The sequence below is a fragment of the Neodiprion pinetum genome, chromosome 3, assembly GCF_021155775.2.
Source record: "Neodiprion pinetum isolate iyNeoPine1 chromosome 3, iyNeoPine1.2, whole genome shotgun sequence".
NCBI classification, from domain to species: domain Eukaryota; kingdom Metazoa; phylum Arthropoda; class Insecta; order Hymenoptera; family Diprionidae; genus Neodiprion; species Neodiprion pinetum.
This window is the reverse complement of record NC_060234.1, coordinates 29,591,686-29,608,702: the sequence shown is the minus strand read 5'-3', so window position 1 is coordinate 29,608,702 and position 17,017 is coordinate 29,591,686. Positions and strand designations below refer to the sequence as shown.

Genomic DNA, 17,017 nt, shown 5'->3' with positions numbered 1-17,017 from the left:
CCAGTGAATGCGTCCGCTAGAACGACGCGCGTGATTGGTTGTTTGCCGTATTCGTGTTACTATACCCGTACATTTGTATCCAAGGTGTGCGTGGATGCGCGTGAATTCGTATGTAAACGTGTACAACTTATACGTTGCGTACACACCGTACACACCAACATTAGCTGCACGGACGTGGGATGGAGGAGGTAAGACCGGGCGAGCTGCAACGACGGTATGTAGGCATCTGAATTCTGAAGAGACAAAGTGGCTTCGATCGCGGTGAACAGTACCTACAGTACCTACCGTACCTACTAGCACTCACCGCGCTTATACGAGTATACACGCCTTGCTTGTGCATGTACATGATGAAGAAGTATACGTAAATCGTATATGCACTCGATGTAGAGACGCGTGCGTACATGCATATCATACGTATAAGCATCGGCAAAGCGCGCGGGGATATCCAGCGTGCCCTGCGGGCGGCCACTTTATATGCCGGCGCTGAATTCCGTAATTTCGTCCTCACTCGACGACATTAATTACCCGAGTATCCCGAAAGCTTATTTTCGCCCCCGACGAGGCGCGGCGGGCACTTGGCTTAAACCCTTGGAAGAATTGAGCCTCGCGGGGCTGATCGTTCAGCTCCGAGATCCAAAAGATCACCGACGCACCCGGGCGTACGAGTACGTATATACACATAACACTGGACTTATATCGAAGTAATAAGAATCTTGTACTCGATACCGGATACGTGGCTGCAGGTGGAGATCGTGAGGGTCTCAACGACGCCAGCCACAGTCACACCCCAGAAGAAAGATGCGCGGTAGGGCCCCTCTCCGACTAGCCTTCGATAATAATGCAAGCTATGTATGGTCGTGACGTGCAACTATGATAATCGCCGAGAAGGGTCTCATCTCGATCCTGATTGTATGTGGGACCCAAATTTAAACGGGCGAATATTCGTCACAGAGCTATAAATTGTTACATAACAACTATTCTAACTGGTCCATATAATATACATGTATATATAAATATACATACGTAGATAGATTTGGTGGCGAATTTGAATAATCGACTATTGATAAAGAGGAATCCGAAGCGAACGGGGTGTCAGGAACTGAGCGCCGGGGCGCCTCGGCGTCGTCGTCACACCCCGACAGTCGAGGTCCCTGCCATCTCGCGAGGCGGGGGCCTCCAGAGTTGTGACGCGCGATTATGATAATCGTTCACCACGGCACCAAGCGCCTCGCGGTCCCGTGATCCTCCACTCCTTAGGCACATCTCTTCTTGTTCAGCTTTATTCTTCCTCTTTTCAAACCCATTGTGTAGGCATGTAGATACATGTACATACATGCGTCGGTCGATCCCAAGCTCTCCTTGCATTATTGTATGCTGTAGTACATCTATGCATGTACTTTATTCGAACCTTAGGATCGTTACTCTCTTTTATTGGCGTTGAAATAAAATGTAATATGCAACCATGCACAAACCAAACCGTTTAACCGTTCAAATTTCAAATGAATTATTTAACGAGGTAATGTAAGTTTCTGTTGGGAGGATTTTCTTCTTTCGTAACAGAATATTCCTTCGTATATAATATGTGTATATAATCTTTTCAAGTGCCTATAACGGTTGTATAATTCTCCAGATATTGTCTCTCGCAGCTGCGTGACTTGTCACGCCGCAGTCGAAGTAAACGCAATATAATATCGTAACGTAATTGATGAAATTCGGTTGTAGAAATATTTCACTAGGATTTCATAAGACTGGCCAACGGTACAGAGAATACCATTCGTTCATGTAACGAATTCTTCCTCGAACCATCAAGTCGGGTGTAAAAGCTCAAGAAGAAAGGAAAAATCAGTTAAAAAGACTTTGATTTGGTCCAAAAGTGGATAATTTTAGAATATTTCGCTGAACGGAGTATATGATACTCTATTATACCTGCAGATATACGTCGAACCCTTTTACACTTTGAGTGCAGCACCCGACTCTGAGAAGCACCGTTCCACAGAGGATCGTTACGATTAACCGATTATACACTTTGAAAGACAAGTAAATTGCTGTAATAAAACTGCCGAGTTATTTATTGGAAAATTCACGTTAACTAACGCACCAATCCAGTTTTCCAAGAAGCTGCTCGCGGTTCCGTTGAAACCAATGGACGTGTTTCAGGACTTGGTATCGAGAATTTTTTAACTCACTAGTTCCTCCTCCAAATTGTAAAGTATGAAATGTGCTTGGCATATTTATGCACTGAGCCCACGCCATGATCAAAACAGAATATTGTTATAGAATTTAGTAAATTGTCAATGGGTTCTGACTTACCGCGTATGCTGTAAAAGGTGATATTTACCCTATAAATAGACTACAGTACGAGCGTTATATGTCCCTCTCAATCTTCCACTGCCACGCTAACTGACTGACCACAACTGTCGCTGGTTAATCAATCTGTTCCCGTGCGGCAAAAAGTGACCTCGCCTGATTGGCGATGTGACAAGAAGATGTGATAACCTTCCTCTCGCTTCTGTTCTTAATCAATCTCTCGGTACATATACGTCAAGGGAGAACTGCACACTGTATGAGAAATGCACGCGCAAGAGATGATCTACAACGGTTGATCCCGATGTGCGGTTAAAACGGTTCGCCACCTCCATATTTTACCGCGATAGGACGTAGTGCGGGCGTATGGGCTTTGAATTTTCTGATGGAGGCGTTTCGCGCGGAACAATGGCGACTGGCCCGACAGCACAAGGTCGCCGTCAAGCTGCGTTCATCGCTTCTCAATGCTGGCCTCCTCTCGCTTAGTGCCTGGTCCCCGGACGCCGTCTCCTTCTTCCAGCACCACGTTACGCCCGAAGCGACGCGATGCACCAAGAGATTCAACGTGCGTCGCGAGGTGACGCTAATAGCGCGCACGGCTCGGCTAGCCTCATTGGCATACACACGAGTACACAACAGATGCAAGCAACCCACATCTTCCTACATGGACGAATTAATACACGCGCTGGTCATGGCTGCGATATCACTCAAAGATTTTATTTCCCAAATACCCGCCAAGTAGGATGTCAAAGAGATTAAGTCAGTCGTGTACTACGCTCAAAGTTCACAATACCTTCTGTGGATGGATTGATCTAGGACGAAACTGGTATCCTAACAATCTGTTTCAAATGATCAGAAGAGAGGATTTAAACTATTGTGTCAAATCTCATCAATGTGAAGGATCAAGACTACGAATGATTGAACTTCAGATAGTTGAATTAAAAAAAAATAGTTCACATTACCCTAGAGTCAAGATCTCGAATAATCGATCACAGAAAATATCTTACTATGATCCGCATCCAAAAATGCAATTTTGATAAATTTTCATCACGTCGAAACTGGTTAATGTACGGTTTGAAGCGTTAAGCTCTCGCATACAAAAAAGTCTTCTTGTTCGCTTCAGAGTTAAGGGCCTGTGAGCACCTGAACTTTGATTTCCAGAGATTTGTTACTTGGTAACCGGTATTTTACCCTGTACTAAATAATACACCTGACGTAAAATAACTGATTATTGTTATTCCCTTTGCTACTAGCGGCAATTTTGAAGCCCAAAGCAAGTTTTCAATTGTTTCTTTGAATTAATTTACAAGGTCTGAACTTTATCTGTGTACCTGGTGCTTCAGTCGTTTATCATGCATGTTGACGTGCAATTTTCTAAATAATTGTCTCGAGGCCGGGAATAAATCTCGCGAGGACAGGGTTATCTTCGGTTAATGTACGTAGGTAACAAAGAGTTCTGATACTCACACACAAACGCATCCATAAAATAAATTTTCGCCGGTTTACTGCACTTAATCTTTGTCGAGGTAAAAAAATTCTAGAATAGTATTAAAAATCGCATAGATTCATTAGAGTAGAACCTAAACGATATCCATATTAGACTTTAATATAGTCGACATCTCAATTCTCTACAACCATGTTAACTGCGATGTGTAGTACTTGTACCTAGTTAGTAATTAATTAAAATTACTTTTACGGTCTTGATGTTTCAATAATAATGGGAAAGATTTTCCCGAAGTGGACACGCAATATTTGCATGAACTTAGGTGAACTCTTTATTGTTAGTATATACTACACCCGGTGAACAAATTTTTGTTTCAATAAATTTTTCATCCTGCGAATTGAATCTGAACTTCGTTCACGTGAAATATGAAACGCTGTAATTTGCCGCATGAATGCAGAATGTTAAAAAATTCTGAGAATACGAAGTAATCGATTAGTATTACAGGTTGAGCCGCTCACGACGTAGCAAGGGGTATAACGCTAAAGCCTAAAGAACGTGAAGCTAATCAAATGAGGTACTTCGAAATGGAACTATCTGGTTGAAAAGAATTGATAATCGGCAGAGGAATCTATGATCAGGGTACTAACGGTACGTGTAGCCGTAGCAAATTGTAGGCCACCAACGATAACCGCGAAGAACCAATTAGTCACGAGCCGCAAATATCATGCTTACGAACTATACCTCTAATAGTGATCGTCTAATAATTGGTAAGCGCCTGCATAGATAAGACGGCAATGCAGGTTGAGGGGATGGAGAGGCGGAAGCCCGGCAAGCTGAATCAGCCTAATTGCAAGAACGGCGGATATCGGAACCAAGGAGACTCCGTGGCCGGTCACCGTAAACCGTCCCGAGTTGAATATCCTTCCGTACATATCATTAGGTACAGAGCGCGTACTGGGGTATGTTATTGCATAGTTGCTAGCTGGCTCGGCGAGGCAAGGGAACACACATACACGGATACCCAAGGTATGCACATCCTTCAATTCCGCCGCACCGTCGCAATCTGCAGAGCCGAAGCGGACGGAGGCGCGGGGGGCATAGAAGATTTGCCTCGCTGGCCTTATTATGCTGTCACAGAATTCATCCGTGGGTTTCTACCGTCAGATCTGTCCTTTTCTTGCGCCCGCGCCGCGCCGCGCCGTCTTCTATGCGGCAAAGGTATACCTCGCGGCTACTTTCAGTTTCATTTCTCGTGCAGCCAATCCTCCGACACCGGAATGGAAGAAGGACCGCTGCAGCGCTCGACTCCTTCGGCAGGAGCCGTGTGCGTCCGTCCCCTCGGAGGGCATCTTATAAATCGAGTATTAACGAGTCCGTGAACGCCATGCGCTACAAAGGGTGTCGTACTATTTGAAATTCAAATTAATTGTTTTCGCCGAGTACACAGCGATATCGTCACGATAACGGGGCAAGAGATATCGCGGCAGAGCGTCTTTCGAGAAACACTTATCGTTTGCGATATATGTTTGTATCGTGCGACTCCTTTTTCTTCTGCTGCTTCTTCTTCTTCTTCTCCTTCTTCCTCTTCTACGCCGCCTCTTTGCCCCTTTGTTCCGAACTCTTCTTTAAAATTTCACATTATAGACGCGAGCGTGTAAAAACTGCATTTCATTTTTTGTCTTATAGGGAAAAAAATTTGATTGGCTTCGTTTGATCCTAGGATCTTGTTTTCCATATATGCACCTATAATGCGCATCGAGATGCGGCGAATTAAATCAGCGAAAACGAACGGCCGCGGTCTGCATCGGGGAGGTTTTATTAAAATTGCAAACTGAGAAATTCGTGACGACAAGATTGGGCCGCCGCCGTTGGTATACTAATTTCTCTTTGCGTCGGCACGCGAAGATCGGGAATCAAACGTCTGGCGTTTCACCGCAATTTAATCGATCCCGCCCATGTATCAAAATCCAACTATAATATACGCGTAAGACGTGTGGATCAAGACCACACCAGGGCAACGATATAAACAAGTATACATGTATAAAATAAAATAAATTTGTTCGTAGCCCGGAGCTCTGTAATTTCCAATAAACTCCCTAAACACCTCGCGATCCGTTAACTCGATCAAGTTACTTCGCCGCGCGTTCCAATCAAATTACCCGCCGGGCACGAGCGCCAACCGAGACACCCCGTATGTACAAAACGTATTATACACGTACGAGTTGACGTGCGTGTGCATTGTCCCACGATGATGTCCATGCCTAGGCTTTAGAATACAGGTATAGGAGTGAAGCGAATGGCTTTGATGCGCGAAGCTCTCCGCAATTGGAAATATACTAGCCATTTATATTATATATATGGTAGGTAGATATACAGAGGATAGTGGTAGGTATATACACACTATAAAGGCAAGAAGAAGATAGAGAAACATGAGAAGAAAAAGGGAATCAGAGAAAGGCAGAAATTTTATCTCTGACAAGAAAATTGGGCCGGTGAGGCCAACAATGGGACTCGGTTCTTCTTCTCTGACTTCGTTCGCGCTGCACTATAACGGAACCTGTGCGCCCTGCCGCCCTAAGATACTCGGCACGAAACTTGGTCCAGACCATGGAAGGTGATCCACGCTAAAGTTTGCCAGAGATTGAAAAGACTTCGTAACTCCGAACTATGCGATATAACGCGCTTACGTGTGCCCAACATCGTGGACCCCATCTCGATGTGCGGTGGTAATAAAATGAATCGATAAACTCGGATTTTTCTGTCATGTCTGACTTTTGACATTAAATCCAAGTGCCGGAGCATCGGCATTCTTTCATTCGAAAATAACGATGAATTTATCATGCTCAACAGGCATGATGGGCAATAATTTTTGCAAATAAGTAAAATCAATGATCAATATAAAGACATCTGATCCTGTGCGAAATACGAATGTAATCGACATGGGAAATGAGACTCTGAACAGCGTAAATAGGCGTTGAAAACTTGAAATTAAAAACTCCATTAACAACTCGTGACCTTCGTTGGTATTAACTTGGAGGTGTACGAGCTTTCATTTACTTCGAGCTCGGTTATTCTTTCGGAAATAATCATTTCGTTTTCACGTCGCGGCCATGCGAAGCGAAAGAGCTAAAGAACCGAAGGTGGCTGCGGTGAATAGGGGATTGGAGCTATAGGGTTTTGTACGGTCAAACACAAAGGTTCGCGCGCTCGTGAAATCAGATGAAATTTGAGCGCGGACGAGCGTGCGTCTCCTTAATAGGCCGGGTTTTAGAAACGGTCAAATTGATCTTGACGAGAGAAAAAATGTCCTCCAACCCAATGGCTATATTATATCGGCGGTGCAGTTCTTAACTTCAAGCGTACCTCCACTATCATTGTATTATTTAATTGAATGTAAAATGATTGAATTTGAAAATAATTTCGATCACCACGAATTGCACATGCGTTTGAACGCCATTGAGGATAGTTGAAACTACCATTGAAACTTTTTCCCTATATGAAGCACAAAGATCAACAGAGTTAACCTGGAGAGTAAATTTTATGGAAAATTCAAGTGCGAGGGATGATTAGGGGAGGAGAGAGAGAGAAAGCTTTCATACCGCATACGTATTAGGCAACAAAATCTGGTTAGTATAAGTATATTAGCAGGAGGTACGAACGCGAAACCTGATAACCCTCGTGAACCTTTGTAACCGTCCTGGGGTCCAATCCCTTCTGCAAGCTCGTTCTCTTCGTTGGTAAGTGCTTACTAGTTACCGACTGACTGGTCTGCATTGGCTGAGGCAGCAGGGCAGTCGTAACAATACCATAAATCATAATATTCAAATTAACAAAGGTTCAATAAATTAAAACTGCGGTTGTGCCCGACAGAGGCAAAGAGGCATGGATCCCCCGTTTCTCTCCCCCACACATCCACTTCCTTTGCTGCGTGTTAAACTTGGGCGAAGCCATTTCTCTCTTCATCTCGCTCCCGCTCTCGGTCTCGCAGCTTTTCGGTTTCTCTCTTTTTTTTCACAGCTTGTGGCCCGTAGGCGTAGCGGTCTGTGACCAAACGCCGAAAGTCAAGTCGACCTTACCGATGCCCGGTCGTCACTTATACCTTAAAGAGAGGGAACCTTCTGGCTGGCCGCCAGTGTAAACAGTAGAATTCGATTCTCTGCACCTTTGCTGCAGTGTTCGCTAGTTCGACCTCTCGCAGCGACTCGTGAGACGACGGAGGTAACGAAACTTCGTTGTTTTTCCTTAAGAGTTTTGTATTTATCAACGGCCGGACTCTCTCGCGCCTTTTTCTCCCCGATTGTCACCATGGGGGTACTTATACACCGTCGCTTATTTTTCGTTTATTCTCTTTCGTTTTTCCCCACCCTACTCACGTCCGTCTACCAACACTTTTGCTCTCTTATTCTCTCTCTCTCTCTCTCTCTCAATCTCCTCGGAATCACAATTGCCATTTGCATTCCGTGCAGTATCAACCCGAGTTTATTGAAACCGTCGACGAGAAAGCGATAACGACCTGAAATAACGCGGCATCACAAACAGTTACCTCTTATTTCAATCACATATGTATCCCTACGGCCAATGGAATGATAAAAGTATATCACTGCACTATTACACCCGCCCAACCCTCTCCTACCTTCTTCAAGTACACTGTTGAGGAATTGTACCGAATCCGATTTGAACCGACGTGTGTTGCACTTTGCACAAGTCTTACCATACTATACACGTGGAAAGCACAACATCAAGCCCATTGCAATAACGTTCGTTGAACGACTTCGCATCCAGTAGAATGTGAACAAACTCGTATTCGCGTATAGGTAATGCCTACATCTCGTCGTTGCAAGAGGCCTTTACTTTATTCGATTGCCACTGGGCCCAACCAACCGATGGACAGACAGACAGACGGACGGACGGACAGACAGACAGCTGCAAAGTACACGTTAAACCATTCAGAGCAACCGATTAATATCATCCTACGAGATGCATAGCCTCGCGGGAGATAACTGAACTTCGAATACCTACTTACTATATACACGGTACATCGTGTGTTCACTCTAACCGGCTGATAACTTCGACTCAACTACCAAGCGATTATTATACCTGTACGGGTATCGTGAGAGTCACAGCCGCGACGCAACGTTGCGTTGCGTTGCGTTGCGTTGCATTGTACCCGTGAAGAATGACACACGACCGCTTGTTTCCTCGACGACTAGTTTAGACATTAAGTGTCCCGGTATAGTTGGCAATTTTTACCATCTTCCTTTTTTCCTTTGTATAAAATTCTCCCGGCTCTGTAACCGCACATTGGTACGCAAGCGACGACTAAGGGATTTTGTTGTACGTGTGGTCACAGCACGGGGCTAATCACAGATGAATTTGTCATACCCAGACGGCGGCGTACCTTGCGAGAAATCGCCATGAGATCTCGACTCTCGACTGTGTTTTCCACCTCGGCGTGCGCATGTAAACGATAGCGTAGTCGACAAACTTTGCTGCGGTATTTGTACCCCTTGAAGTCTCTGTATAATCTCGGTCTATGATATGCACAATGTACTACACGGACTAATGTCACTTGTCACCGAAGTGTTAAGGCTGGTTAAAAAAACGTAGTTTCAAGATTCTGGATAGATACAATGCATATTCATTTCAAATAAGTATTGATCAATTTCATGAAACCGGTTTTTAAACGAGAGAAACTGATAATATCTGGCACTTGCAACGTGCCAACTATCAGTCACGTTCCTCGATGATAATCGCTTCGAAATAATCGTACAAAATTTATTTCACCTTGAGTAATTTCCAGTTTCTCCAGTTTCTCCTCGAAGTTGAGGAACAATGGTAATTATAATAAATTTACCAGAACGGTTTCATTTCCAAACGTACATGAGAACATGCAGCTATAGGTACCACATAGACATACGACAATCTTATACCGATCGAATAGAGAGTAACTGACTGACTCTGTCGAGCTCGTTTACTTAATTGAACCAGGCTAGCCTTAAGAACGAAGAAACGAATGAAGGAACGAACAGAGTCGATAAGGAACGGTGTCCCGTTGCCTTAGCAAGCCCGACTTCCTCGCTGCATGATAGAGTTGGAATTTGCGGAGAGACACAACCACGTGCCGGGGATACCGCGGAGTCATTATTTATTCGATTTATTGCAATGGCAGTCGTCATCAGTTGCACGTTGGCTCTGTTCATCGATCAGATATTGATGTCTTCCGCATGCACAAGGTGCCTCGGACGTCGGTACTCCGCACGATGCGCACTAGCAGGCATTTATATATGAATTGAAATCTCCCGCAAAACCAATCAACCTTGTAGATTCGCACGCCGAATACGCACTGAATTATCAGAACGGATATACATATCGCGCACGCACAGACGATGCGTTATGATATTATCGAAATCACTAGCACACGCGATTTTATCTTTCGATTAAAACTAACACGTTGATCGTCTTCTGGTAATGATGAATTGACAACAATGCGATGAACAATTTCACTAAAAAATTCCTCGTCATTTAATAAAAACCCGCTCGCCTTACCCTATTAATTTTCCAAAATATGTAGATGCAATGCCACTAACGGATGCCAACCGTAAAGTACGTACTTAAGTTAGGCAACGGACAGCACTTTGTCAACTTTCTATGGGAACTTATAACAACTCCCCGCTGTGATCCAACTCCATGAGTATGGACATGGTCCACGCCACGCCAGCGGTACCTGCCGTCTTCTTCTTTATTTCTCTTTCTCTCACAGGGTTGCCTTCGTTCCTCCTTCCTCCGCCTCATCCGCATCTCTCTCAGTTCCTATCTCGGTATCTCCCTTCCTCTCGCCTTTTCAACCTCTTGCCCTCGCAGTTCTCGCCTCTTCGCGCGTGAGTATGCTTCTCTCTCGGTCTGTCTATCGTTGTTAGGCAAGGCACTAACTCATTCTGGATTATGACCGTACGTACACATACTATCGCACGCAATCCCGTGGTCCTCGACGCTTAAGCATATACGTACGTCAACATCCACATGCAGAGGAATCGTCACGATATACTCAGTGTTCAAAAATTACCGAGAAATTCAACAAGTTTTTTGACAACATCTTGTAATGTATCTAGAATGAAGGTGTAAGGCGAAGAACATATTTCAAACGTTTTATATGCCGATGCTTTTCTTTTACAGAAAGAAAAATTATACATATAATGACAATGAACATAACGACGCAGGTTTTAACTTGTGTTATCTACCTCTAATGTGTATAATCACCAAATGAATTGTGACTTTTTGTTATTCAATATAATATCACTGAATATCCTCTTGCTTCAGGTTCTCCACCCTTAACCGGTTCGGGAATCATCAAGATCGTGGTTTTGGATGTGAATGATCACAGCCCTGAGTTCGCTAGACAAGGTTATCAGGCTTCCGTTACCGAAAATTTGCCAGCTGGAGCTTGGGTCGCGAAACCATCCGCGTCCGACAAAGACGAGGGTCTCAATGCAAAAATTCGGTGAGTTGGCAAGATTTATATTTTTAGTCCCGACAGATTTCCGACCTCAACTAGGTACCGTGTGCAATGTTGCATCTCTGTACACAGATACAGTCTACTGGGCGAGAAAGCCGACAGATTTGCGGTGAACTCTGGTACTGGGGAAGTGACCACCTTGGTGCCACTAGATCGTGAACAAACACCCGTCTATCATCTAACACTGGTAGCCCAAGATTCGAGTCCCACAGAACCAAGGGCTTCAGCCGTCAATCTAACGATACTTGTTCAAGACCTAAACGACAATGCCCCAAGGTTTTCAAGCCCCAGATACACCGCGTATGTCCCAGACGCCACTAAACCAGGTAGGTTTTACATTTTTAACGTAACAACTCGCTGCTACTTTTTGATGTTTCGCTTTCTCTAACTATAACCTGCATACACATTGTTCATTAATTTTCCAAAGGTGACTTCGTCTTCGGAGCCCAAGCCGTCGACGATGACGAAGGTGACAACTCGCGAATTGTGTACGGGTTACAGGGTGAAGATTCGAAACGCTTCAACATCGACCCTCACAGCGGTGTCATTAGAGCAACGCAAGAGTTGGGCGGCGGTGAAACAACATATCAACTCCAGATCCAAGCCTCTGATTGCGGAGTGGATCCCAGATCGGTTACCGCTGATTTGGTTATTCATCTCTGGGAGAGACAATTGTTTCCTAGTTTTAGATCTACGGTTACCACGCGGTTCACTTTGCCAGAGGATGTGCCGGAAGGCAGAATAATCGTGCGATTGAGTGCGTCAACCCCTAAAGTTGGCGCGGTTAGCAATTTGATCTTTGGAATGGCTGGTGGCAATGTTGGAGAAGCTCTGAGGATCGAACCCCGTACTGGAGAGGTATGTAAAAATATCGACAATCTACCTCTGCCCCGTGATCGTGTAATAAAATGCACTTTTAATTTCTTTTACTAATGCCTAACAGGTTCTGGTAGCTTCTGGGTTTGACTACGAAACGGCACCTCATTATGAGGCTTGGGTCGAAGTGCGCGATTCCGATACACCCGCTTTGCGAAGTGTTGTTCAACTTCTTGTGAACGTCACTGACGCTAATGACAATGCGCCGATTATGGAAGCTGCAATCTACAATTCCACTGTGCCTGAAGAAGAATATCCCCCTTTATTCGTGACAAAGATCTCTGCCAAAGATGCCGATTCTGGTGAAAACGGTCAGGTGACGTACCATCTTGTGGACGACTTCGACGCGTCTTTTATCATCGATGAAAATAGTGGGGAAATTCAGACAAACGCGATATTGGATCGGGAAGAGGTATAAAACCATTTCAACAATTCTTTTAGATGCCTACTCGAAAAACTGAGACATGTTTACGAAAATCATGTGGCATACTTGGTTATTCGAATAACTCAATATTTTTAACAGGTCGCTTCCTACGAGCTGGTAGTTGAAGCTCGAGATCAAGGTGAGCCACAACTGACGGGATCTGCTACGGTCTTAGTAACCATTTTAGACAAAAATGATAATCCTCCACGATTTACGCGTTTATTCAACGTTAATGTAACCGAGAACGCAGATATTGGATCATTTGTGATTCGAATCACCAGTTCCGACCTCGACATCGGACAGAATGCAAATGCAACATACAGTTTTACGGATAACCCAGGTGGTAAATTTTCTATTGACGCACTCAGTGGGAATGTCACGGTCGCTGGGCACTTGGACAGAGAAGAGCAGGACGAATATTCTTTGAAGGTGTGCATCTTTGGATGAGTAAAGAAAAGAAAAAGAAACCTTTACATACGCTAGCCGAGTAATTTTGAAAAAGATAATGTTTAATCGATACCCATTATTAATTACAGGTGGTTGCCGTGGACAGTGCTTGGCGGCAAGAAACATCCCTGGGCATAACGATACAAGACCAAAACGATAATGCTCCAGAATTTGAGCAGGAATTGTATAATTTTCATTTCCCAGAACTGCAACCTCGAATGGCTCATGTAGGTCAGGTAATGGCCACAGACCGTGACAAGCAAGGCCCAAATTCGGTAATCTCGTACAGCTTGCTGCAACCCTCGGATCTCTTCACCGTAGACCCTGCGACCGGTGATATATTCAGTAAGAGAACACTGAAGTACAAACACACGCAACAGGAATCATCCCCTGAGAACATGTACTCGTTAACAGTCGTCGCTACAGATAATGGCAAGCCTCCGATGTCATCGAAGGTGACAATTTCCGTGAGTGTCGTTGACGCTAACAACAATGTACCGAAATTCGAGCAACGATCATATCTCTCACCAGTACCAGAGGGTTACGCGGTTGGTAAAAGAGTAGTGATGCTAATGGCGAAAGACGAGGCGGACTTCGGTGTAAACGCTGAAATCGAGTATAGTTTGGTTAATGGAAACGGTACCGAGTATTTCGCAATCGATCAGCTCACTGGCTGGGTTGTTGTGAGCAAGCCTCTGACAGGTCTGCCCGTTGGAACAAAATTCGTTGCTAAAGTCAAAGCACTTGACAAGGGGGTCCCGCCACAAAAGGACGAAGTTATATTGACCCTTGTGATAACAGGGGAAAACCGAAATCCGCCGAGATTCACTGCTCTACTTAATCAGGTTATATTGCCAGAAAATGCACCGGTGAATTCTACTATTTTGACTGTAAATGCAACAGATGAAGATGATGGACCAAATGGTATAGTTCGCTACAAAATCTCAGCTGGGAATGAACAGAAAGAATTTTCCGTTGACTCGGTAACCGGCGCAGTTACAATCTTGCAGCCCTTGGATTACGAGACTGTTCAAGAATATCACCTCAATATTACAGCAACCGATCTAGGCTTTGAGTCAAAACAAGCCACCGCAACGTTGACCGTGACATTGAACGACATCAACGATAATCCACCGACCTTCAACCAAAGTTCTTATGAAGCATTTTTGCCTGAGAATTCACCGCCTCAGAGTTTCGTTTACAAGGTTACCGCAACGGATATAGATTCGCCAGAGAAAACGATCATTCAGTACAGAATTCTAGGTGGTAGTGGGAGGGAGCATTTCAACATCCAAGAAAACACAGGCGTCATTTTATCGAAGATCAGTTTTGATTACGAAGAAGCCGAAAAGTATACACTGCACGTGGTTGCCGCTAATCCAGATTCCAATCCCCAAATGGTCGGCTTCACAACTGTCATCGTTCACATAACCGGTGTGAATGAATTTTACCCCAAGTTTATTCAGCCAGTCTTTCACTTGGATGTGTCGGAAAGTGCAGAAGTGGGAACGTCCGTGGGATTGGTTCAAGCTACCGACCAAGATGCAGGAGAAGATGGTAAAGTTTATTACTTATTCGTTGGTTCATCAAATGATCGTGGTTTCAGTATTGGATCTGAAACGGGTGTGATAAGTGTTTCCCGGCATTTGGACCGTGAGACACAGAATAGAGTTGTATTGGCAGTAATGGCGAAAAATGCGGGAGGAATACGAGGGAATGACACGGACGAAGGACAAGTAATTATTTCAATTCAAGATGGCAATGACCCGCCAGAATTCCTGCAAAATCTTTACGAAGCAAACATCTCCGAGGGTGCCTCGCTAGGTACACGGATTCTGACAGTACGTGCTGTGGACAAGGATGTCCGCCCTCAGAATAATCAATTCTCTTATTCAATAATTGGTGGAAACATTGGCCAAGTATTTAAAGTCGACCCACAGACTGGTGACATTGAAACTGCCAAACTATTAGATCGAGAAACAACCCCAAGTTATGAATTGATTGTCGGTGCAATCGATACCGGGTTACCACCGCAAACTGGTACAACAACAATACACATAGATCTTCTGGACGTAAATGACAACGGACCGATCTTTGATCCTCCGGAAGTAATTGGATATGTTAGTGAAAATGAACCAGCCGGGACGAGTATCATGACGCTTAGCGCTATGGATCCGGATTTGCCACCAAATGGTGCACCATTCTCGTACAAATTAGTTGGTGGTCGGCAAAAAGACTTGGTTCAGATAGATAAACATTCCGGAGTACTAAGGACCACCAGGAGTTTGGACAGAGAGCTCACGCCTCACTTGGATATTGTGGTAAGTGCAGAAACACTCCAACTAATAGCATCTGACATCACGAACGAATTTATCGCGACTGAGTATCTTTACTTCACAATTTATACATACCAACTGTTGAAAATGAAAAACAAAATGATTTTCCAATAACGAAACATGTTCTTTTGCGAACAGGTTGATGTAGAAGATTCTGGAACTCCGCGAATGCACAACGAACACACGATAACTGTGATTGTTCTGGATCAAAATGACAGCCCGTCCTCTCCACGTTCAGTCCACGTAATGGTTCATTCATTCAATGGTCAAGCACCACTGGGGATGATAGCCAATGTCCATCCAAACGACCCAGATACTACCGGTGATTACACCTGCAAAATATTGCATGGTGCAAATTCCGGTGTACTGAGCATTCCGACAGGATGTGACCTACACACAAACAAGATTACAGCAGGTGTGTAGCAAAGCCTTAAAATGCTCGTTGCTGGAGATTTTTTGTTCAAACAAACGATTAATTTTGCTAAAAATATAAGATATCGTGACTGAATGCTTACACTTTCAGGGTCGGGATACTCTTTGAGCGTGTCTGGAAATGATGGCAAACACCCTGACGTCATATCAAAAGTGACTCTTGAATTTTTGATTTTCACGAACACAACTGTCGAAAATACAGTAACACTGCGTATAGCAAGAGTAAGTGCAACGAAGTTTCTTGCTCAATATTACCGGCCTCTCCTTGACTTATTACAAACAGAAATGGATGTTGGGGATATCCTGACAATTTATAGCATCGGGGAAAATAAATCAGATTTGGACATTTCATTGGCCATCAAATCACCAGAAGGTAATCCATCCCCTAATTAAATATACAGTATTAAAAGAGTAGCACTGTAATGCAAATTGAAAGAACAATCAGTCCAATGCGACCAATAAATTTATTGATCGTTTTCCCGCAGGCTATCATTCGAGGTCTGAAGTAATAGAGTTGCTCTCTGGCAAACGAGACGAAATACAAGTTTTACTTCAAGGGGCAATAATCACTGTTGGCTATTCACCGTGTGAGCAAATAGCATGCGAGAATGGGGGTGCCTGTAGCGATGAATTAGTTGTTTACGAGGATACCAGAATTACAGACAGCCAAACTATGATCCTAACGTCCCCAAACGTTCGGCTCGAAATGATTTGTCGGTGCCCTGATGGATTTACCGGCGACAGGTGTGAGAAACGACAAGATCCATGTTCACCAAACCCTTGTTTGCTGGTATGTCAACAAAAATCACAATAAATATTCAGTCCATAACAAATGATTTCACGCAAACTTTAATTAAGATCCTCATAAATTTACTCCTTTATATCTTCCAGGGTGGACAATGTCGCCGTCTCGGATACGATTTTCATTGCACCTGTTCTCCCGGTCGGGAGGGTAAATTATGTGAACTTGAACGGGGTGATGCCTGCGGGAGTAACCCATGCCGGAACGGTGGATCGTGTAGGGAAAGTCCGGATGGTTCAAATTTCTTCTGTCTTTGCCGAGCAGGCTACAGAGGAAATCACTGTGAAGCCATTGCGGATTCCTGTAGACCAAACCCTTGCCTCCATAGCGGGCTCTGTGTTGGCCAAAAACCTGGGTATGAGAATTTTTGATCGAAGATTTATCACCACAGCTCTTGATAAACGTCGAAATGATGTATCACATTCCGTGAACAATTCCA

The 17,017-nt window shown here is 44.2% G+C and overlaps 1 protein-coding gene and 1 long non-coding RNA gene across 2 annotated transcripts in view; one reads left to right on the top strand and one right to left on the bottom strand.

The window, feature by feature from the left end:
• The window catches only part of LOC124215428 (uncharacterized), a 35,345-nt gene that overhangs the window by 8,354 nt on the left and 9,974 nt on the right, over nt 1-17,017 (bottom strand). The gene's annotated exons all lie outside the window — the stretch shown is intronic.
• Nucleotides 1-17,017, top strand: part of ft (cadherin-related tumor suppressor fat) — an 88,683-nt gene that overhangs the window by 67,641 nt on the left and 4,025 nt on the right. Inside the window, exons 8-17 of the mRNA XM_046618700.2 lie at nt 11,066-11,246; nt 11,334-11,587; nt 11,689-12,119; nt 12,205-12,549; nt 12,661-12,990; nt 13,098-15,329; nt 15,483-15,759; nt 15,868-16,149; nt 16,262-16,566; nt 16,668-16,933. Coding sequence (XP_046474656.1) covers nt 11,066-11,246; nt 11,334-11,587; nt 11,689-12,119; nt 12,205-12,549; nt 12,661-12,990; nt 13,098-15,329; nt 15,483-15,759; nt 15,868-16,149; nt 16,262-16,566; nt 16,668-16,933 — 4,903 coding nt within the window. The remainder of the gene's footprint in view (nt 1-11,065; nt 11,247-11,333; nt 11,588-11,688; nt 12,120-12,204; nt 12,550-12,660; nt 12,991-13,097; nt 15,330-15,482; nt 15,760-15,867; nt 16,150-16,261; nt 16,567-16,667; nt 16,934-17,017) is intronic.